Source organism: Mesoplodon densirostris, chromosome 7 (assembly GCF_025265405.1).
Source record: "Mesoplodon densirostris isolate mMesDen1 chromosome 7, mMesDen1 primary haplotype, whole genome shotgun sequence".
Lineage (NCBI taxonomy): Eukaryota > Metazoa > Chordata > Mammalia > Artiodactyla > Ziphiidae > Mesoplodon > Mesoplodon densirostris.
In genome coordinates this window covers 13,951,118-13,974,173 of record NC_082667.1, presented here as the reverse complement: position 1 = coordinate 13,974,173, position 23,056 = coordinate 13,951,118, and the positions used below count along the sequence as shown (strand labels likewise).

Sequence of the window (23,056 nt, the reverse complement as noted above, 5' to 3'; positions counted from 1 at the left end):
AGAGCAGATGCGGGAAGTGGAGTCCCACTTCCTCTCCTACCTTCAGCAGGCTGTTGGCGGACAGCGCATCCGCGCCATGTCACGGAGGCTGATACGGGGGCTGTGAAGCCCAGATGGGCTGTATCCTCAGCTGGGAGTGCCTGACTCAGTATTTTCAGCAAAAAGGGCTCTGCTTCAGCTGATTGTGACACGCCCAGGACCTGGTGGGTCCAGGCCTGACAGAAGCCAGGAAGGAACCCAGGGCTGTCCTGGCAGTCCCCGCCTCCCGAGCAGGCCCTGGGGCTCCTCGTGTGTTGGATGACAGATGCACGTGCAGTCATGGCACTCAGCCCGCTGAAGGAGGCAGTGGCGCCCCATGTATAAATGAGGACCCCAAGGTCAGGGGTGAGGTTGGTGCTTGCAGCTTTACGCAGGTGGGCGCGGGGGGTCGGGGTGAGAGATGCGGGAGCCGGGGCAGCTAAGCCCAGGAGAGGGCCAGAACAAGAGCACTTCCGAGGCTGTGCTGGGGCTCCTCCGGGGGATGGGAAGTCAGTGGGATCACCAAGGAGAGCGCCATGGGGGTGCACCCTGACACTCAGGATGGCGGCTTGGAGGCGGTGGGACTAGAGAGAGGGGAACTCCAGACAGGCCGGCAGTCAGTAGCTCTCTGACTGTGGGCATGTCCCTTCAGGGGAGGTGATGGGAAAAGGAGGGTAAAGGGCTTCTGCCAGGGGGCGAGAGCTGATGGAGAGTTCTAAAGGGCTGCTGCTTTGAAAGGCCATTCAGGGGGTGGTTAAAGCTGCTAAGACAGCACAACATAAACTGGGCTTTATTCTTAGTCCTGGGTTTGAAACCTAGCTACGCCGTCTAAGAGTTGTGCAATCCTGGCCCAGTTGCTCGAAATGCATCTATAAAGCGGGGCCACCCTATTGGTAGTTACTGCGATTAACTCAATAAAACCATGCACACGACCTGCATAGCACGCGGCTCAGGGTGAGGGCTCAGTGAACAGTGAACCACCAGGTCAGGTTCCAGGTCGGGGAGCTGGAAGGCTGGTAGACAGAAGAGGACCAGCAAGATGGTAAAGGAAGCTGACGGGATATGGGGCTGACGGCAGAACTGGGGGGTGGGAGAGAACACAGCGTGACCACGCTTAGGCCTAGAAGGGCTCTCAGAGTAGATCTTGCTCAACGTTCATTTTTCAGCCAGAGGAAACGGGCCAACAGCTGAAAGGAACGTGTAGAGAAACAGGAGGCTTGGGGGCCAGGAAACAAGGGAGCAAAGACCCAGAGCCGGGGCTTTATAAGGAAGCGAGGCCTAGGGCCAGAACACCAAAATTCAAAAAAGAAGAGAAAAACTAGTTTGGCTTCCCTTCAGGCCCCTCATACTAGAGCTGCAGCACCACGGGCCTCAAAAGCTCAGAGAGGCAGGTCAGGGAGTGTGGAGAGAGAGGTCTGCAGGGACATGATGGGGGAGGCAGAAGACCCCCGGGAACAGCTGTGGCACACGCCCACCCCTCCAAGAGGGCCTCACCCCGACAAGGCGTTTGAGGCCCTCGGCTGTCTCGGGTAGCAGCACCTGGGGAAGGGGCCTCCTGCATCTGCCCCCACTCCTCTACCCAGAGCCCAGGGAAGGCGAGCCAGACAGGTGGTGGCGGGAACCTGAAACCATCCTTTATTACGAGTTTTAACCAGCAAGAGGCCAGAGAACAGGTGTGGCAGGCGACCCCTTAGGCGTAGTACTGCAGGTTGGCTTTCTTCTTGGCCTGTACCTCCAGGATGCCCTCCATGTAGTCCTCGTGGGTGAGCTCTGTGGCGCCCCTGCGCAGCGCGATCATGCCCTGCACCCAGGACAGACAGGCTCTAGGGTGCCTCCCCAGACCCCCAGCCCGGCTCCCAGAGGCCTCCACCTTCTCAGCCTCTTCCCCTTAGCAGCCTGTCCAGGGGAGGAGGCATGAAGCGCCCAGCCGCTCGGCCCACTACTCACCGCCTCCACACACACGGCCTTGCACTGGGCCCCGTTGAAGTCGTCTGTACAGCGGGCCAGCTCCTCGTAGTTCACGTCAGGGCTGGGAGGTGGGGAGGTATCACAGGGCTCAGCCACTGACGGGAGTGGGCGGGGGAGCCCACGTCCTCCCACGTGCCTCCGTCAAGCAGCGAGGTCAACTCGCCGCCATCACGGGCAACTCCCTTCCCCACTGTGCCTTGTTCTCTCCTCCACACGAGGGGGAGAGGAACGGAGGAAGGTCAAAGCAGATTAGACCAAGTTACTCCTAGTGTCTCTTGAGCGCTAGCGTTCTAGAAGTCTGCACCTGAGACTCGGGAATTCAGCCTGAGGCAGGGGAACAGGAGGTTGTGGAGACAAAAGAGCCATCCCTCTGCCTCCCAAGCAGCGCGGGCCCTGCATCAGCACAGCACTGCTGCTACCAGTTACTCATCTCACGCGCCAAGTACTGCACTTGACATTGCCGCAACCCCGTGAGGTCGGAGCCCTTATCCCCAAGTCCCAGATAAGAAAACGGAGGCTTAGAGAGGTCACGCCACCTGCTGATGGTCAAACAGATCTGAACCCAGGTCCACCTGGCCCCTGGCAGGATTGCCCTGGGCCATGCTGGGCTGCATTCATCTGCTGGGGCAGGGGTGGCCAGGAAACAGGGCCTCCAGCCTGCACACCTTCTGACCATAGGGGAGGGCTGTGGGGGTGTGTGTGCAGGTGGGCCCTAAGGAGCACAGCACCTTCAGCTGGGGCCTGGGCCCCAGCATGACTCTGTCGGGCACCTGGGGAGAAATGGAGGCCAGCGTGTGGAACAGCGCTCGGTGTGAAAGGGACATGGAGAGGGGGAGAACCTAGGCCTGGGGAAGGTCAGTACAAAGAGGCCAGAGACAGCTCTGCTGCTGCCCCTTTAGGTCTCAGCGCCTTGCTTGTGTCTTTGCCCACCTGACATTCATCTTTCGGGAGTGGATCTGCATGATTCTGGCCCGGGCCTCCTCGTTGGGCATCGGGAACTCGATCTTGCGGTCCAGGCGGCCTGAGCGGAGCAGGGCAGGGTCCAGGATGTCCACCCTGTTAGTGGCTGCAATTACCTGAGCAACAGGAGAAGCGGAAACTTGAGTTGAGAAGGAAGGGTTCAGACAGGCAACAGTCATAGCCACGACGGGCAAAGAGATAGCTCAGGGTCCACATGAAACGGCAGGGAATATTCAAGACCGACCCCAATTCTAATTCTAGCTCCATCAGCTAGATGACAGAGAAGATCCCCTGAACTCTAAGCCCCACGTTCTTCACCTGTGAAGTGACAATACTCACCTTCACTTGGGTGTTCGGCTGGAACCCGTCCAGCTGGTTCAGAAGCTCCAGCATCGTCCTCTGCACCTCCCGGTCCCCGGCCTTCTCACTGTCAAAGCTGGGGCACACAGGAGGCCCGACACACGGGTGAGGACACAGCTCAGGGAGAGCCCTCCTCTCCTCCACCACCAGAAGCCCAACCCAACCCATCCAGGGCAGGGAAAAGTCGCACTCAACCTGGGGCCCCCAGCCCAGGGACCAGCACAGAAATGGTGTCAGGGACTGGAGAAGCTCCTGGGATCAGGTGCTGGGTTTAAGATAAAACAGTGAGCAAAACCCACTGCCTGGCCTATGCCCCTGATGGATGTGTCATCATATCTGAGCTAAAACTTAGAAATACAGAGATCTGGCCCAGACTTGGCACATAACAGGGAGCCCAGGCAAGCGTCTCTGAGCAAGTGTCCCCTCAGGCTGAGATCTGAAGGTTGAAAACACATCGGCTGGGCAACCAGCCAATGGAGAACAGGGGAAAAAGAAAAGTACATTCCAGAGAGGAAACAGCAGATGCAAAATCTCTCCCACCAGACTGGGCCTGCAAACTGAGGGGACACTGTGGAGGGAGTCCAGAGGGAAGGGGAAGGCAGGGACAGGATGAAGCTGGAGGGGAGCAGGGGCAGCCACACAGCGGCCTTGCAGGCCATGGCAAGCCCAGCATTTATCCCAAGAAGCAATGGGGAGGCCCAGGAAGGGAAGCAGGATCTGTTTGCGTGAGGGACTGTGGGTGCAGCTGAGTGAAGTTTTGAAAGGAACATGCTGGCAGCTGTGAGGAGAAAGGATGGTCAGGGGAAAAGAAACGAAGCAGGGAGACTACTTAGAAGAGAATTTAAGAAGTACAACCACAAGAACAGAGCTTCCACCATCCCAGGGGGAGTAGGGAACAGGGTGGGAGAGCTGGAATTGAGAACACTCCCCTTGGTGGCACTCAGCACCCCCTTACCGCTTGGTGCCGATGGCATCCAGCTCATCAATGAAGATGATGGAGGGAGCTTTCTCCTTGGCCAGAGCAAAGGCATCCCGGACTAGCTTGGCACCATCCCCAATGAACATCTGCACCAGCTGGGGGCCAGCCAGCTTCAGGAAGGTGGCCTGGGGCGGGGGTGGGGTTGACATATCAGGCCAAAGGCACGATGAGAAGCCCCTTCGACCTGAGCCCATTGGCAGAGCTTTAGCCTCCTCATCCCTCCCGAAGCACTCACCTTGGTCTGTGCAGCACAGGCCCGGGCCAGCAGGGTCTTCCCCGTACCTGGGGGCCCGTACATTAGCACCCCCTTTGGAGGCTGGATCCCTAAGTTCTCAAACTTCTCCTTGTGGTTCATTGGCAGGACGATGGCCTCCACCAGCTGCCGGGAAGAAGTCCGGGGTGAGGACAGTGAAGCCCTGTGGGCTCCTACAGCCCAACCCTGAATAGCTTCAACCCCTATCTGTAACCCTCCTACTCCAGTACAGAGACACTGCCCTCTCCTTCCCCCACATCCAGAGGACACAGAATGCTCGCTCCCACCAAGGCTGGCTATGGACTCCCCAGGAATAGATGGATATGGCAGAAAAGACACGGGGCCAAGAAAAAGGAGCCTGAGTTCCAGTCCTGGCTCTGGCCCTAACCTTCTGTGATCCTGGGCAAGTCATTCAGTTGAGGAGATCTCAGTCTCCTAAACTGTTACATGGTCTCCTCCTTGCCTCCCTAGGATGCTATGAGGGTAAGAGGCAAACTGGGGGAAAGTGCTCTGGTCACTGAAGTAGAGAAATACAAAAGGCTGGTCAGGCTGCCATGCCTCCTTCACCTCCTGAATCTGCTTATCCAGGCCCCCGATGTCACTGTATTGCTCTGTGGGCCTCTCGTCCACCTCCATGGCCTTCACCCGCGAGTCGTACTCTGTGGGCAGGGTCTCCAGGATCAGATAGGAGTCTTTGTTCACACCCTGGGGACACAGCACAAAGACTTCAGATTTGTCTCAGCTCAAGGCCTACCTGAGTGGCTGGGTGACAGGTGTCTACAGAATGAAAGGAAAGATATGAGAGTGGGCAACACAAGAGTCAAAGAGCAGGCAGACAAGCTCTCAGACTCTGCAGGCTGCTCTGCAGACATTCAGGACCAACAATGACCTGGGCCTGGGGCAGGGGCTCAGCTAATCAGTGGGAGAAACCTTGCTGGAAAAGCCCAGCCTGGGCTCAGGGACACCACTCACCACCAAGTCTCCTGGCTTCAGCTTTTCAGCATCCACCAACCCAATCACAGGCAGGAAGTACGTCTGTAGGAGAGATTCCAGGTGCAGCCTCAATTACTGCCTTAGTAAGGCTCCCTGTCCCACATCCACCCCTCACCCTCCTCAGTTCTCCTATGGCTGGGCCAGCCTCACCTGTCGTGTAGAGGTTTTGATCACTGCACACTTGCCCTTCCTCTGGGAATCCAGGTCAATATTGGCACCATCTTCCTCTTGATCGTTGGGATCAACATCTAGAAGCTGGGAAAGGAAAAAGCTCAGATCAAGCCCAGCTCAGTTCCTTGAACTCTCCAGAGCCCAGTGCTTCTGAGGCTGAGACAATCTCAACACTGGCAGGGCTGGCCATCCCTACCTCAGTCCTCAGACTAGCCCTGAGCCCAGCAAAGGTGTGGTTAATAAACCAGATTAGTAAGATCTCTGCTCAGGTGTTGCTTCTCTGCAGAGCTCATCTACCCCCAGGAAAAAATAACCAGTAGAAAAGGAAACATGCGAACCTTCCAAGGCTTTTTCAGGCCCTATATATCTCCCTGGAAATACACACTGGAGAGGAAACCCTAGGAGGTTTAGCTCTTACATGCAATTTAGGCCTCAGAACACCCACCCACTCTTTCCCCAGTGGGCCCATCGCAGGCTGTCCCAAGCCCCACTGACCCCTCTCTTCCCCTCCACATACACACACACCTCGATGACGTTGGAGACCAGGTACGGCAGAGTCTTGTTCACTTTGATTTTCTCACTGTTCTCTTTGATTTTGTCCTTCATGGCTTGGAGTTCGTGGGTGACTCGCAACACTTCGCTCTTCATGATCTGGGATGAGGGTGATTGGAGGCAAATATTCAGCTATAGCTCAGCTTATCCTAGGGCCTTGTAATTGGTGAGCCTTATCCAGGCTGCCTGGGGGACCCTCCTGCCCCCCTTCACTCAGCTCTAAGGCTCTCTGAATGCTCAGCGCCTGTGTCCACAACCAGCAGAGGTCAGAACAGGAGGCCAGTGTGGAAACCTCCTGGTGAAGTATTAGTTGTACTAAAGGGAAAAGAGCAAGACTTTGAGTCACGTAAACACAGATTTTAGGTTCTGCCTTTTGTTACAGGCTGCGTACTTCACCACAGTAAAACAAACAAACAAAAACTCTCTGAGCCTCAGTTTCCTCATCTGTAAAATGGGGATTTCCTAAAAGGATTCTTGAGAGGAATACTTAAAGACCTTAATGGGAAAGGCAGTCTGATGATTCCTTCTCTCAGGCCTGGTTTCCCATCACCCTGTCCCTCTTCTGGTCCCGTTTAAAGCTTAGTTTTCTTTTTTCCTGGTCCGAGAAGGAAACCGCGGTCCCCACGCCTCGCCTAGGGAGGCCGAGAACGACATGAGCGAGGCAGGTGGATCACCAGGGCCTGCTGTGTAAGGGCTTCACTGCCTGACATAGGGGCTGTGCGCCCACCTTAATTTCACTGTCCAGCAGCCGTGTGCGCTGGATGATCTCTTCTGTGGACATCTTGAGTACCTCCTCCCCGATTCCATCTTGCTGTGAAAAACAAAATTTTCTTTCTTAAAGTCAGGTTGGTTAACTCAGGACTGTGAGTAAGCCCACTCACAGCCTCAGTTAGCCCACTCCCCGCCCATAAAACCAGAATGGAGGAGTCGGGACGCCTGCCCACATCCCAAGCGGTCCCAACCCCGGGACCGGGCTAGACCTTGAATCCCCCCCAGCCACCGCCTCCGCTTCCGCCACGTGCGTCTCTCCACTGGCCCCGGCTCCAGGGCCCCCAGCTCTCCCGGCGCCCACCTCAGCCTCATCCCACACGGTCGCCATCTTCTCCTGCCGAGTCACTGGACTCTCGAGTTTCGGCAGCAGATTCACCCCCTGCAGGAGAAGGCCGAAGATCAGACTGGGCAGTAGCCGGGGAGAAAGGTTAATATTATCTCTCCTCACGCCTGCTCTTGATTAGTGCCAGACTCCTTCTCCAAGTCCGGCTCTTGACGGAATTAGCTTGGGCCAGTTGCCACAGCGAAACTGCTTCTCCGACTTAAAAGATGAAGCCGAGGCCACAGGACCCGCCCCCACGGCTCCTGAAACGTTCCCGCCCCCGTCCTGTTGATGCCGGCGCGAGAGGCGAATTCGCTATTGGCTGGCACGAGCAGCGGGGCGGGGCCTGGATAACAAATGGAAAGGGGAGGGAGAAAAGACGAGAGCGCCCCGCAGGGCTCTTGGGAAATGTAGTCCTAATCTGGCGGGTAACTGAAAGGGTTCTTTTGAAGGGGGTTTTCAACCTCAAAATCTGGCCCAGTTAGGAATTAGGGGATTCCCTAAAGTGGATGGGCCTCGTCCAATCAGTTGAAGGCCTGAATAGAACAAAAACCTGACCATCCCCCTAGATAGAGGGACCTCCTCCTGCCTGATGGCCTTGAGCTGGGACATGGGTCTTTTCCAGGCTTGGAACTTGAACTGAAATATCATCTCTTATAGGGTCTTGTGTCTGCTAGCTTTCAGACTAGAATTTACACCATCAGCTCTACTGGCTCTCAGCCCTTCTGATTCAGACTGGAACTAAACCATCAGCATTCCTGGGTTTCCAGTTTGCCAATTTACCCTACAGACCATGGAGATGTCCCAACTCCATAATTGTGTGAGCCAATTCCTTATAATAAATCTCTTTATATATATTATATATGACTCCTATTGGATCTGTTCCTCCGGAGAACCCTGATGAATATACTTCTTAGAGTCTTTTATTGTGAAAAGTGTTAAATATATTAAAAAGTTGAAAGAATAGACAATGAGTACCTGTACATCTTTCACCTAGATTCACTAATTGATGACATTTTGCATTTGCTTTTGCTCTGTTTGTGTATGTGTGTTTTTCTGGACCATTTCAAAGTAAGTTGAAGACATCATGACACTTCACCTCTAATATTTCAGCTTGTGGCTCCTAAGAGTAAAGACCTTCTAATATGTAACTACAACACATTATAGCATAATATATTGTCATACCTAAAGAATTTAATATTGATGCAGTAATATCTAATATATAATCCATATGAAAATTTCTCCAGTCATCTCCAAAACATCCCTTACAGCCTTTAAAAAAAATCCTGTATCAAGTCAAGGATCATACACTGCATTCAGTTGTCAGGTCTCTTTAGCCTCCTTTAGTCCGGAACAGTCCCCCAACCTTTTTTGGTCTTTTATGACATCAACATTTTTGAAGCATCCAGGCCAGTTGTCTTGTGTAGTCTGTTCTCAACACAGCAACCAAAGGAATTATTTTAAAGCCTCATCAGATCATGTCACTCCTCTGCTCAAAACCCTGCAGCAGCTGCGAGACTCAGAGTAAAAGCCAAAGTCCCTACAACGGCCCCAGGTCCCTACAAAGGCCCAGGGCCCTGCAGGTTTTTGCTTTCCCACGATTTTCTCCAGGACCGCGACTCCCACTCCTTTCTTCCCTGCTCACAGTTTCAGGGCTCCTTGCTGCTCCGTGACCAGGCCAGGCCAGCTCCTATCTTGGACTCTGTTCCATTCTCCTGGAATGTTCTTTCCAGGATATTTTCTTGCTTCACTCCCTTACCTTTGCTCCTTCAAGTCTTTGCTCAAATACGTCCTTCTCGTCCAGACCCACACTCACAGCCTTTTAATGGTGCAGCCTGCCCTGCTGGGTCCTTCCTGTCCCCACGCTCCTCAACCCCTTACCCTGTGCTGCTCTTTTTTTTTTTTAATTATATATTTTTAGTTTGAAAATAATCTCAAACCTAAAGAAAAGTTGCAAATACAGTGCAAATAATTTTTTTTCTTGCATCATTTGAGGGAAAATTGCTGACGGGATACCACATCACCTCAAATACTTTGGTGGGAATTTCCTACAATCAAGGACATTTTCATACTTAAGCACAATACAACCTTCAATATCAGGAAGTTAACCTTGATTTGTTTCTACCATTTAATCCTCAGACTGAATTCAAATTCCACCAATTGTCCCAATAATGTCCTTCACAGCATTAAAGGACATACTGGTTCCGGACTTGGATCCAGTCCAGAATCAAGACCAGAATTAGGCATTGTATTTAGTTGTAGCTCTTTCGTTTCTTTCAATCTGGAGTTGTTTCTCAGTCTTTCCTTGGCTTCATGACCTTGACACTTTTGAAGATTACAGTTATTCTGTAGAATATTTCTAAATTTGTGTTTATCTGGTGTTTCCTCATGATTTTACATTCGGGTGATTCATCTTTGCAGGAATATCACAAAAGAGATACTGAGTTTCTCACTCCATTCATTCAGGTAGCAGTTGATTTCATTTTGTCCCATTACTGGAGATGTTAACCTTTCTCACTTGATTAATCTCGTATCTGCAAACCTTCTCCACCGTGAGGTTAATTGTTTTCCCCTTGAAATTAATAAGTATTTTGTGGGGAAGTACTTTGGAACTATGTAAATATCCCATTCTTATTCATCAAATTTTTAATTTATTCATTTATTTATTTACATCAGTATGGATTCTTGTTTTATCCAATAAATCATTGCTATGGACTGAATGTTTGTATCCCCACCTCCAAATTCATATGCTGAAGGTCTAAACCTCAATGTAAGGTATTTGGAGATGGGACCTTTGGGAGGTAATTAGGGTTCAATTAGGTCATGAGGGTGGGGACCTCATGATGGGATTAGTGACCTTATAAGAAGAGGACGAGAGGAAGATCTTGCTCTCTCCCTCTCTATACATAAGCACAGAGAAAACGCCATGTGAGGACACAGTGAGAAAGTGGCTGTCTGCAAGCCAGGAAGAGGGCCTCACCAGGAACCACCCCTGCTGGCACCTTGATCTTGTACTTTCATTCTCCAAAACTGTGAGAAAATAAATTTCAATTGTTTTAGCCACCCAGTGTATGGTATTGTGTTATGGCAGCCTGAGCTGATTAAGACAGTCATTATTAATGGGCCAGTGGGAGCCCATTCATTCTTGCTCCTGTGTCCTTTTGGGTTATCTTCATCATTCTTTCAGCTTTCTTTGCTTTCTGACATAAGATATTCCAGGTTCATCTTGTACTTTCCCTGGTCCAGGCCTAGAATCAGCCATTTCTCCAAAGAGTCTTGGTTCTATTAGTGGAACATGGTATTTAGAAGCCAATATCTGGGCGCTAGATGTGCTCATTGCTACTGGCATGTCACTCCCAGGCACGAGTGTTTGCACGTACACACACACACACACACACACACACACACACATTTGTAACTATTTTTATTTCTCTATTAAGCTATATATTTAGAAATCCAATAGTTCACACTAATCTCTACAATTCCAATTCAATATGACTGGGTCCCTTTGGTTTTCTCCCTTTCCTTATTTGTAACTCTCTTCTTCAATAGTGACCTGCCACCCATTACCTTTAATATGTTTACTTATTTGATCAACCCTTCTATGTAATCAAATTCTCATTGCCACTCCCTTCCAGGCACAGATCCTTCTTCAGTCCGTCTTTGTTCAAATGCCCCATGTGCATGCCCTATTTGCTCTACTCAAGCTCTAACAGGGAATTCCCTGGTAGTCCAGTGGTAAGGACTCTGCACTTTCACTGCTGAGGGTGCGGGTCCGCTCCCTCGTCAGGGAACTAGGATCCCACAAGCCACGTGGCTCGGCCAAAAAGTTAAATAAAAAAAAAGAAAAGAAAGAAAGAAAGCTCTGACACCTCACACCCAACCTTCTCCCACGTGGGTTTCTCCTTAGCCCACTTAGGCCCCAACAGCCCATGCCAGCTGCCCTCCTTACCTGACTTGGTCTCTGACACTCTGCACTGGACCATATTCCACCCACCACCACCATGTGGATGCTCTCCTCACTTTGCTCAGGCGCCTATGCTAGGCCTTTCTCCTCCAGGGTATCCCCATCACCCTGCTCTGACTCTGACACACCACACCAGGCTGCCCTGAGCATAGCTGCCCTCCTTGCCCAGGCTCCAGCTCCCAGACTGCCCATCTGCATGGATGTCTTCCTCACCTTTCTTGGCCCCAATACCCAGCACCAAGCCTTGTCCTCATGTGAACTCCTTTCTCCCCTTACTTGGGATCTTACACTCCAGGATGAGGCACCCATATGCGTGGGGACCCTTCTCTCTCCACACAGGCTCTACCTCCCCACACTGGGGCTTCCCTTGTGTGGACACTCTCCTCACCTAGTTGGGCTCCGATATCCCACACCAGGCCACCCCTCCACATGGATGCCTGTCTTGCTCTGTCCCACCTAATGGTTTTAGGACTGACAAGAAGAGAAGGGAATGAAGATGAGGAAGAGGAATGCTGCTCTATTCTTTATTGTTCCAAAGCACTTATCACTTTTGTATTAGTCTGCTAGTTTCTGCCATTAGTTTCAGCATAACAAAATACCACAGACTGGGTGGCTTAAACAACAGAAATGTATTTCCTCACCGTTCTGGTGGCTGGGAGGTCCAACATCAAGGTGCCAGGAAATCAGGTTTCTGGTGAGGCCTCTCTTCCTGGCTTGCAGATGTTTGCAGTAAGACTGTGTCCTCAGACAGTCTTTTCTCTGTGCAGCACAGAGAGAGAGAAAGCTCTCTGGTGTTTCCCCCTCTTCTTATGAGGACACCAGTCCTAACGGATTAGGGCCTCATCCTCATGACCTCATTTAACCCTAATTACCTCCTTAAAGGCCCTGTCTCCTGATATAGTCATGCTGGGGGTTAGGGCTTCAACATATGAATCTGGGGGACACAGTTCCATCCATAACATCTTTCTAACAGGCTTTCTACGTTGCTGGTTTACTATGTTTACTGTTCATCACATCTTCCTCTCCAGCCCTGCATGTCAGCATTTAAAGGTGTTCCTCACCTGCAGGATCTTGCCTCTGGCTCACAGTGGCAGCCCCAAAACCTGGAAGGGCAGCTGGAGGAACTCCTACATATAGGCACAGAGACACGTGTGTCTGAGGAAGCTCACGTGGGGAGCCTCACTCCCACTCTCCTCCACCCGTCAGACCCCGGGCAGGGAAAATCAGAATTGCTGGGACCAGGTACAAACGGTTTATTTTTCTGTAAAGAGCAAAGTACAAAGAGGTGGGGGAGGGCAGCTGGGCCTGGAGGAGCAGCAGTGGGCAGGCCCCAGGCCCTGGCTGAGGCCAGAGGAGGCCCTGGAGGCTGCCCCAGGAGTAAACAGGTGCTGGAGGCACAGCCGGTCAGGGCGGCCTCCAGCGTGAGGCTAGAGAAGGAGCAGGGGAGGCGAGGCAGAAGCCCACGACCTGATGGGGTCACACAAAGCCAGGCTTCACGGATGAGCGGTAGCAGTTGGGGCAGCTCCGCGTCCCGTTGTTCTGCAGGCACCTTGGGAAGCAAAGGGCCCTGTCCCCTCAGCGGGCCTGTCCTCCCATCCTGGGCCTGGCCCTCTCTCCTCCCCCGTCCTCTGCAGGTGCAGGAGGTATCCACAGACCCCAGGCTCCTGCCAGCAGCCCTGCTGGCCCCTCGCACTCTGCCTGGGGAGGCCTCCAGGGCAGAGCCTGGGCTGGGAGTCCGGAGGTTGTGATGGAGGTAGCTCAGGCCCTGGGCATCTAAATCCCATGACCTTTGAGATCCTCTCTGGCCCTCTTTGGGGAGAATACTAGAGCATCCACCTCATAGGGCTACTGGGAGGATTCAATGAGTTCATAGGAAACGCTTAGAACAGGCATGGGATGCCGAAAGCACTGTGTAGGTCTTTGCTGTTCGTATGACTATTGTGACTAGGCCCCAGAGAGGCCCCGAGTGCCTCGTGTCCACCGGCGGGGCACTCACCTGAGGTGGAAGATGTGGGAGCAGGGCAGAGCCTGAAGCCGGCTGTTCTTCTCGCCTATGGACTCGCCGCACAGCCCGCAGTAGAGCTCCGTCTCCTCCACGCACTCGTGGAAGCGCACGACGTGGGCGCGCAGCTCCCGCTGCAGACCTCTGCTGCGGTAGATGCTCTCGCTCAGGCAGTGCAGCTTGAGCTGGCTCAGCTGGGGCCGGTGCGGCCAGGAGAGTGGGACGTGGGGATGAGACAAGTAGGTGCTAGTGAGCAGCCGCCTTGCTTCCCTCCTTGCCCAGCCCAAGAAGCTGTCCCCAAGGGGCCACCGGGTGGTCCGTACACAGGGGTCCCGTCCTGGCTGCACTCCTGCCTTGCTGGTGGGCCTAGGAAAAACGTCCTGCCCTCTCTGGGCCTCGGTTTCCCCTCACGCAGAAAGGAGGTGGGTGAGACGGGTGATCCTTACTCCTAGAACCCGCTGGGGACTCCATGTTTTTGAAGGATTTTATTGACCAAACCGGCTGCACTGACTTCATAATAATGAATTTTCTTTCTTGTTTTTGTTAATTAAATACACACAGCAGCTCATCAGCGCTTCTGAAGAGCCTGAGATATCTGAGTAAACCGGAGCAGGTATCATCCAGCCAAGGCACATATGTTTGGCATGTTAATTGGACTGTGCACCTGATCCCTGAGAAATGCACATCTTCTAGAAGACTTTGAGAAACACTGAGGTTATTTTCAACATTTAAAGGTTTGGATAGGATTATCAAATTTGGAGAGGCCACATATACTATGAAAGGAACACGGGCTTTGGAGTTAAGACAGACCAGTTACCAGGTGTGGGACCTTGAGCACATCTCTGAGCCTCACTTTCCTCATCTGTAAAATGGGGTTTGCTGTACCCACCTTGCAGGGAGCCAGTGAGGCCTGGAACCGATACCTAGAAGAGCCCTGTGATGCCCACCTCTGTATGAGTGGAGGCCACTGTTAGGAGTTTTAATGACCATCAAGAAACCTCTGAGGAATTCTGATATCCCCTGAGCTATGGAATTCTTGCCCTGTCCTCCGAAGTGCTCTCTGGGTGGAAGAGAAACAGCCAGGGTCTGGGGATGATGGGGGCAGCTCCTGGAGATCAGGGGAGGCTCAGGGCATGAGCAGGCTCAGGGGGGCCTCCCCACGCTCCCAAGATCCCACCTTGGGCTCTTGACTCCAGACCCAGCAGACGGACTCAGTTCTGACCTTGTTCCCCACCTCTTCGGCCAGGTCTTGGGCTCTCTCGATGGCATCCAGAGCCTGGAAGGTGAGCACGGGCCAGGGCTGCAGGCAGAGCTGTCTGACAGAGGCCTTGGCTCACAGGGAAGGAAGGGGTAGGGAGGGGTGGGTCTGGGGAGGGCAGCACCTCTGGGCAGCTGCCCTGTGTGTGAAGGTAAGAGGAAAAGGCTGGGGTACAGTCACCAGAGCTACCTCAGTTTACTCAGATATAGAATGGGAAGAACATTCCTATTTCACGAGGTGTCGTGAAATCATAGGAGGCAGTTAAAGTGTCCTGAGTGCAAACCCCAGGCCTGGCCCTTTACTAGCTGTTTGACTGGGCAAGTCATGGACCTTCTCTGAGCCCAGAAAATGATCTGGAATCCCCTGGCCTCATGGGACTGGGGTGAGGCTGATGTTAGACAGTGTCTGAAAGAGTCCAGCCCAGAACCAGACCCACACATTGTTGGTTGACCTACTGGCCTCAAGTGGGAGCACTGGGGAGAGCTGTGGGCTGCAGGAAAGGGGTCCACCTCACCTTGTCCAGCGCCTTCCTGGCCACCCAGCACTTGGCCACACCCAGCAGCACCTGTACCTGCCCCAGGCGGTTTCCAATCTCGGTCATGATGCTCATGGCAGAGTCGTACCTAGGGAAGGCTGTCTGCACAGCCAGGTCAGGGGTGGAGTCAGGCCAGGCCAGGCTCGCACCACCTCCCCCTGCATCCCAGTGACCTCACCTCCAGGTCCCCTCGGCTCCGGTGGATGTCAGCAAAGCAGAGCAGGCAGAGTGCCTGCAGTGGCCGGTCCCCATGCTGCAGTGCAATCTTCATAGACTCCTGTGACAGAGGCCGGTCACTCAGACCTGCTCATCTGCCCCCACCACTGGGGTGCCTTCACCCATTGGGCCCCTCTGATGGGCAGTCCAGGGTCACCAACATCCTCAGAGCCCAATACACCTTTCATGGTGCTGAGGCCCATGCACTGAACCACTGAGGTCTGACAGCACTGGAAACTGAGGCTCTGAGAACAGAAGTGACTTGACCAAGGTCACCAGGTTATTAAGTGGCAAAGTTGGGATTCGAACCCAGATCAGTGGAACTCCAGAGACTGGCTCTCTTCCTACTTAAAGTGCCCCATAAGGGCACTTTTTTTGGCAGGGGTGGGGGCGCAGAGGGAAGTGCCCTCCCCTGAAAACAGACTAGAAGGGAATGAGGCTTGGGGCAGGGGGACTGGGGAACAAACACATCCTTCAGGGGCTCAGCTGTAGAGAGGAGGGGCCAGGGGCAAGGCTTGGGGGTCTCAGTGGGCTGAGTTGGCAGGAAGAGGCCCTGGGCCCAGACCCCGCCTACTCTACCACCCTCTAACTGCCCCCCTTCCCTGCTGCCCCACCTCACAGCACTCCATGGCACTGCCCAGGTGGCCCAGCAGACGATACGCCACAGCCATGTGGTACTGGCTCATGGCCCGGTACTTGAGGCTCCAGGCTTTGCCATAGTCGTTGACGAGCTCTGCAGCCTTGCAGGGGAAGAACAGGGCTTTCTCGTAGTCCTGCAGGGGACACAGGGAGGGGGTGGGATGGGAGGGGGCACACAGAGTGGCAGGGGCTGCCCCTAAGTGGAACGCTCCACTGCATGTTCATTCATTCATTCATTCATTCATTCTGGTGTCCAGGGAAAGAGTGATCCAGACAGAGGGAACAGCCAGTGCACGGGTGTGGGCTCCATGAACACAGGGGTTTCCATCTGGTTTGCCGATGAATGGCAAGAGCCTAGCACAGTTCCTGGCACTTAGTAAGTATTTATTGAATGAATGAATGAACGGATGAATGAGAAGGAAGAAAATACAGTTGGCTCCTCCTCTCACCCAGTCCCAGTCGGGCCCCTCGGCTTCAGAGACACACAGAAGGGTGGTGGTGGGGATATCAGAGCCCACTCCAACCCCATTGGAGTTTGCCCCCTGGCACCCAGTCATCACTGAATGTTTGGTGACTGCCAGCACAGTCAGCTGAAAGAACATTGGGACAGACTCACTGAGGCAAAGAAATCATCCTCTCACCTTTCTTTCTCCTCAAATTTCCAAATGTCTTCTCAACCTGTCCATTATTAGCACATGAGCTCACCTTATGCACCATTAAGAAAACAGAAGAGGGACTTCCCTGGTGGTGCAGTGGTTAAGAATCCTCCTGTCAGTGCAGGGGCCCTGGTCCAGGAAGATCCCACATGCCGCAGAGCAACTAAGCCCATGCACCACAACTACTGAGCCTGTGCTCCAGAGACTGCGAGCCACAACTACTGAGCCCGCGTGCCACAACTACTTAGCCTGTGCACCACAACTACTGAAGTCTGCGCACCTAGAGCCCGTGCTCCACAACAAGAGAAGCCACCGCAATGAGAAGCCCGTGCACCGCAACGAAGAGTAGCCCCCGCTCACTGCAACTAGAGAAAGCCCGCGTGAAGCAACAAAGACCCAACGCAGCCAAAAATAAATAAATAAATAACTTAATTATTTTTTAAAAAAGAGAAGAAAATCAGAGAGGAGCTCCCTTATCCACCTTATCCGTCAAACCCACCAGATCTGTTCCCACACTGCCTCCTTCCTGCTACTCCCTGCTCCTAACAAATTAAATACGACCCCCTCCATGTGGGCTCTGGAACCCCCTCCCCAGTCTCTTTCTACTGAATCATTCCTATCAATGTAAAATCACAGCCTGGCATTTCTTATCTCATTTGAAAAACAAAAACAAAAATAAAAATCAAATAACCTTCTTTGATCTCATGTCCCATTTAGCTACAGCCCCACTTCTCTGTTCTTCTTTGTAGAAAACCTATTTGAATTTTTATTTAATATTTAACAAGTTAATATGACCAAAAGAGAACTCTCAGTAACCCCAATAAAAACCTGTTCCTAACATACTTAATTTGTACTATGTACTTTTTATTAATTTATTTATTATTAATTTATTTCTTTTTGGCTGCACCGGGTCTTAGCTGTGGGATCCTCATTGGGGCATGCGGGCTCTCGGTTGCGGCACGCATACGGGATCTAGCTCCCTGACCAGGGCTCGAACCCGGGGGCCACCGCATTGGGAGCACAGAGTCTCACCTGGACCACCAGAGAAGTCCCTACTATGTACTTTTTAACTTGAAGCCATGTAAATGTTTTACAGACTTTAAAATATTAAATTTAATTTTAAAAACCCTAAAAATAGAAAATGGAAACAAATGACCTTAATGTATATCATTATATTAATATTATAATCAATTCTAATCATAAGTATATATTATAATACAATCAAGGTATATTATAATATTCTATCATAGTATATTATGATTCTTTTATAATATATATTAATATATTATATATTATATTATATATGTTATATATTAATATAGCCATACAGAAAAGTTATTATTTCAAAGGACCTTAAAATATATACTTGAACAGTTCAGCCATAGTGGGATATATTATAAAGACAAAAGAATGGCAAAGAACTCAAACCTCATTCATCATTTTTTTTTTTTGAGTAAGACAATGTTGGTATTGTCTTTTGAAATTATTTTATGTACTTTGTAGGATAAAGTAAATATTTAGAAACCAAGATTTTCAGTCTAAGAGAAAAGAGAATCAAGTTTGAAATAAATTAAGAAAAATCCTGAAACATTGGATTTGAATTGGAAATATCAGTATAAAGTCCAGTCGTCCTCACAACGGAAGAGATTTAGTAGCAACAACAACCCAGTAGCTACGAGCATCCTGAGAGCCCATGTTTGGTCTTTAAATACCATTTCCTACTAAAAAAGGACCCAGAGGAATGGCTGGCTCCAGGTTTGGAGCAGGAAATAGAGTGGGCCCTCTGTATTCAAGGGTTCCACATCCTTGAATTCAACCAACAGAGGGCTGAAAATATTGGGGGGAAAAAATCCAGAAAGTTCCGAAAAAGCAAAACTTGAATTTGCCACACACCAGTTTATATTTACATAGCATTTACATTGTATTAGGTATTATAAGTAATCTAGAGATGATTTAAAAGTATGAGGTGGAGGGAATGTATGTAGATGTTATGCAAATACTACACCATTTTATATGAGACTTGAGCATTCCCAGATTTTGGTGTCCTGGGGGATCCTGGAACCAATCCTCCGCAGATACCGAGGGACGACAGTATACAAAACAAGTGTGGGACAGGCTATTGTGCCAGAAAACAAGAATGCTTTCTTTCAAAGACTAAATGAAGTCTCGTCAAAAGGACACAGTAGCCATATTGAAGAGAATTCCACTGACTAAAATTAAGATAATATGAGCATCAAAAGGAACAATGATTGCAACTGCCTGACGAGTACTGAATATTTTTTTAAATCCATGATTTCACAACGATACTACAAAAAGAGGAAGCAAAACAAGTAAGTGTGATCATTGAAGGCAACTATCACTTCAACTCATTATTCTGGAAAGTGGTAATTAAAGGAAAAGGAAAAAGTATTTATTCTGCCTTTCCTTAAGGAACTGTATTTCAGAGTAATCCACTAGCTCCAGTTAAAGAGGGAAAGTTCTTTCTTATAGAAAAATCCCAGCTAATAATTGCAGAAGTCATGATAGAACTTGGAAATCACCATTTCATGAGAGTTGAAATGAGAGAATTGATTCAGGCAACAAACATCAATGGATGCTCAAACCATTACGGAAAATGTTGTTGCAGAACTGAATATTCACAGTCAAAGTGTCACCCCACAAGTTAACCTACCGGTCGTGAAAGGAAGACAGCAAAGCTGAAAACAGTGGGATCAGGTGGTCACTCCCTTAACTACCGATCTGATGTAATATGAAGCACGCGGCCTCGCTTGTATAGTATTCTCACCAAAAATGCGTGACCTAAATCTTACTAAGTCATTATGTAAGTTCTAGTTCTTAGAGAGTAATGGAGACAAAGAAACAACTTACATGACTCCTTGAGGAAGCAATGAGACAATGAGATGGAACATTCTACAAGGCAATTCATCCAGCTTCCTCAATAAACCATGGAAAATAAAGGGAAGGGTAGGAATTGTCTATAGAAAGAGACTCGGGAGACATAATAACCACTGCAATGTGTGGTTCTTGTTTGTGTTCCAATTCAAACAAGCCGAGGATAAAGGCATATTTTCAGGATAAGTAGAGAAATTTAAGAGATAATTGTTCAATATGGTGTGTGTGATAAATAGTATTGTGATTATGTAAGAAAGTGTCCTTATATCAGAAAATGGTCTTTCTTTCTTTTTTTTTTTCTCCAGAAATGCATACAGAATTACTTTGGGGTAAAATATCATGATGTCTATAATTTTGCATCACATCACTTCAGTGAAAAATATGTAAGTCAAATATGGCAAAATATTAATAATTGTTAAATCTAAGTAGTGGGTATATGGAGATTCATTATATTTTTCTGCTTTCCTGCATGGTTAATTTTCTTCATAATAAAAAAGGTTATAAAACACCCCTATCCCTCTCCAATCCTATTGCATCTCACTGAATGGCTTCCCCATACATCTAGTTGCTGAAAACAAAATCCTCAGTGTGGTCGTGGATGACCCTCACTTCCTCATACTTCCACCTCTGATCCATCAGCATTTACACTCTCCAGGATTTTTTAAGCATCTACTATGTGCCAGGCACTAACATCTCCCATGGGCCAAGCACAGCCTAGATGCCTAGGGGGAAAGAGAGCAGATGCTCAGGACCAAAAGCCTGAGGTCATTGACCCCATCAGTTTCTTCTCAGTCTGCCATTTCCCTTCCCCCTTACCTCTCTGACCCCACCACCACCTACCTTCTTCTCACACAGCTGCTGCAGCCATGCTGGCCTCCATCCTTCCTGGAACATACTGGGTAAGGTCCCCCAAGGGCAGAGCTGTGCTTTAACTGTTCCCTCTTTTTCATTCTTTTGCCAGATTTCTGCATGGTTCACCCTCTCACCTCCTCCAAGACATCAGACATCACCTCTACAAGGCCTTCCAACCACCCTGTTTGAAATTGCAACACCTCATCCTCAGCACTTCCAACCCCCTTTCCCTGCTCGCCTCTTTCCTAGGCACTTTCCACCATGCTGTATACTTGATTTGCTGATTGCATTTATTTGTCTTTCTCCCCCAGCTAGAATGCAAGGTTCATGAACCCAGGGACTTGGCTGTTGTTTTCACTGTTGCACCCTAGGCCAACAGTGTCTGGGATATCATAGATGCTCAGTACATATTTGATGAATGAATCCTTACAACCACGCTGTAAAGTGGGTTCCATTCTCCTTCATTTCATAGGTTCAGAGAGGAGAGGTGACTTGCCCAAGATCACACAACAAACACGTGGCAGTACAGGTTCACGGCCTGTCCTCACATAGGAGCTTCCCATTCCCCCAGGAAGTCAGACAGATCAAGGCTTGAATTCTGGCTCTGCCCTGCCTGGCCATGTCTTTACTTCCTGGCTGTCTTTTCCCTCCCAGGCTTCCATCTGCCTCATCCCTACCTAAATGGGAGGATTGAACGAGGTGATGCAACAGGGAGCGTGGCTCACGGGAGACTCTCAGGGAGCCCGAGACTCTACCGCCCTCCCTGGGGGGCCGGGCCCACCTTGACCTGGGCGTAGAAGCTGCCCAGGCTGCAACAGACACGGCACTCGAGCATGGTGTCATCGTTGTTGTGGGCATAGCGCAGGGCCTTCTCGAAGCTCTCCAGGGCCTTCTGGAAGAGGCTGAGGCCCAGGAAGGCGTTGCCCATGCTCAGGCTGACCTGGCCTCCGAGCTGGGTGGCTGCCCGGGTGCCGGGCAGGCCGAGGCAGGTCTTGCAGTAGGAGATGGTCTTGTGAAACTCGCACAGCTTCTCGTTGCTGCGCGCCAGGTTCAGGTAGCTCTCCAGGAGGAAGTCGGCATCCTCCAGCTCCCGAGCCGTGTCGATCTGTACCACAGCAAACTGCCCGCCAGGGTGGCAGGCCGGGAGCGTCAGCCTGGACCCTGAGCCTGGGACCCGAGCCTCCGTCCCTCCAAGCCTCACAACCCAAAGCCTCAGGCCCAGAGCGTCCACCCCTGGCCTCAGATGCGCTCCCTGCTCCCCAGTCCCAGAAGCCCCAGAAGCTGCAGCCCAGGAGCCTCCACCTCCCAAACCCAGACCCACAGCTTCCACCTCTCCATCTTGAGCCTAGGTCTGCAGTCTCCACCACCCACCCATCCACAGCCTCAAACCTGGAGCCAGCGCCCCCTAGACTCAGACTCAGAACCCCGAATAGGAAGGCTGGAACCTCGACTCTGAGACCTGGCCTTCAGCTCCCCAAACCCTGAGGCTGAGAACCTCAGTCTCAGAGCTTCAGACACCAGAGTTCAAGGCCACAGGCCCAAATCCAAAGCCGAGACCCAGTGGATTCAGAGCCTCAGGCCCCAGCCACTAGCCTGTGGGATACAGGGGAGCCTGAGGAGGCGGGAGGGGGGCTGGGAGGCCTGGGAGAAATCCCGCCCCGGCCCCGCCCTCCCAGCCCGGCCGCGGCGCTCCCACCTTCAGCATCTCCTTATAGCGGCCCATCTCCGAGTGGGCCGTGACCAGGCAGCCCAGCACACGGAAACGCCCCACGAGGTCCGAGCTCTTCTCCAGCACCTTCGTCCACACCTGCAGCGCCTTCTCTGTCTGGTTAGACTGGTACAGCTGGAGCCCCTTCGCGATCTGCTGCTTCGTCTGGTCCTGCCCCATCCTCCCAGCGCCCCGAGCCCCCTCCAGAGAGACCCTGGTGGCTCCGTGCCTCTAGACACTCATGGCGGGGGACCCACGGCGCCAGCTGCCCACCGAGCCCCGAGAAGGAGCAGGGCCTGGATGGAGAGCAGGCGCCACCCTGCGAACAAAGCTGGTCCGTCGCTGTCCGCAGCTGTCCCTGCCAGTTGGGGCCACGTGGCCGCCAAGGAATGTCAGCCACAAGGTCACGCGGGGCCTCTGCCACACCCACTCCCGAGCTGGGAGGAAGGTGCCTGCCCCCCCCCAGGCATCCCCTTGGGCGTCTCTTCAGCACCTCTGACACTGGCCCTGAGCCTCCTGGCCAGGCAGGCCGTCCCCGTAGCCTTGCCAAGGAGCTGCCTCCAGGGGTGGGCTGAGAGCTGGAAGAATCAGGGATGAGGCTGGGCACACAGGCAGCAGAAGGCTGGGGCCTCTCCCCATCCCAACCTTCCCCCCAGACCCACCGACCCCAGGCTCTGTTCCTGTGAGTCACTGGGCGCCGAGGTCCCTTACCCGTGCACATGCCCACACCATCCCAACATGTCCTAACTCACAGTCCGACCCCAGCCAACAAGTCATTCACCTCTCTGGGCCTCAGTTTTCTCATCTGTAAATTGAGGCTGCAATAGGCTAATAAACCCTAACCCACAGGCTTGCTATGAGCCCCACAGTGTGGTGGGTAACAGCGTGGACCCTGGAGCCAGGCTGCCAGGGTTTGAATTCTGACTCCGCCGTTTATTATCTGTATGGGGAGTGTGACTTTGGGCAGGAGAATAATGGTTCCTA

The 23,056-nt window shown here is 51.6% G+C and overlaps 2 protein-coding genes across 3 annotated transcripts; both read right to left on the bottom strand.

Moving 5' to 3' along the window:
* Positions 1–1,630: 1,630 nt before the first annotated feature.
* PSMC3 (proteasome 26S subunit, ATPase 3) lies at positions 1,631–7,592 on the bottom strand. The gene is made up of 12 exons (XM_060104448.1): positions 7,327–7,592; positions 6,982–7,065; positions 6,228–6,353; positions 5,682–5,786; positions 5,511–5,573; positions 5,106–5,243; positions 4,521–4,664; positions 4,262–4,410; positions 3,286–3,382; positions 2,917–3,062; positions 1,966–2,047; positions 1,631–1,819 (listed from the first exon to the last, which is right to left on the bottom strand). Exons 1-12 carry the CDS (start codon positions 7,351–7,353, stop codon positions 1,709–1,711), a joined length of 1,272 nt encoding a protein of 423 aa, XP_059960431.1. The 5' UTR covers positions 7,354–7,592; the 3' UTR covers positions 1,631–1,708.
* Positions 7,593–12,790: 5,198 nt separating this feature from the next.
* Positions 12,791–22,252, bottom strand: RAPSN (receptor associated protein of the synapse). Of its 2 annotated transcripts, XM_060104876.1 has the most exons (8): positions 22,061–22,252; positions 21,146–21,484; positions 15,940–16,098; positions 15,288–15,386; positions 15,089–15,211; positions 14,539–14,592; positions 13,311–13,510; positions 12,791–12,863 (listed from the first exon to the last, which is right to left on the bottom strand). In XM_060104876.1, the coding sequence occupies exons 1-8, from the start codon at positions 22,250–22,252 to the stop codon at positions 12,791–12,793; spliced, it is 1,239 nt and encodes a 412-aa protein (XP_059960859.1). The 2 variants fall into 2 exon arrangements, with proteins under 2 accessions (XP_059960859.1, XP_059960860.1); XM_060104877.1 differs by lacking the exons at positions 14,539–14,592; positions 15,089–15,211.
* Between the last annotated feature and the right edge of the window lie 804 nt (positions 22,253–23,056).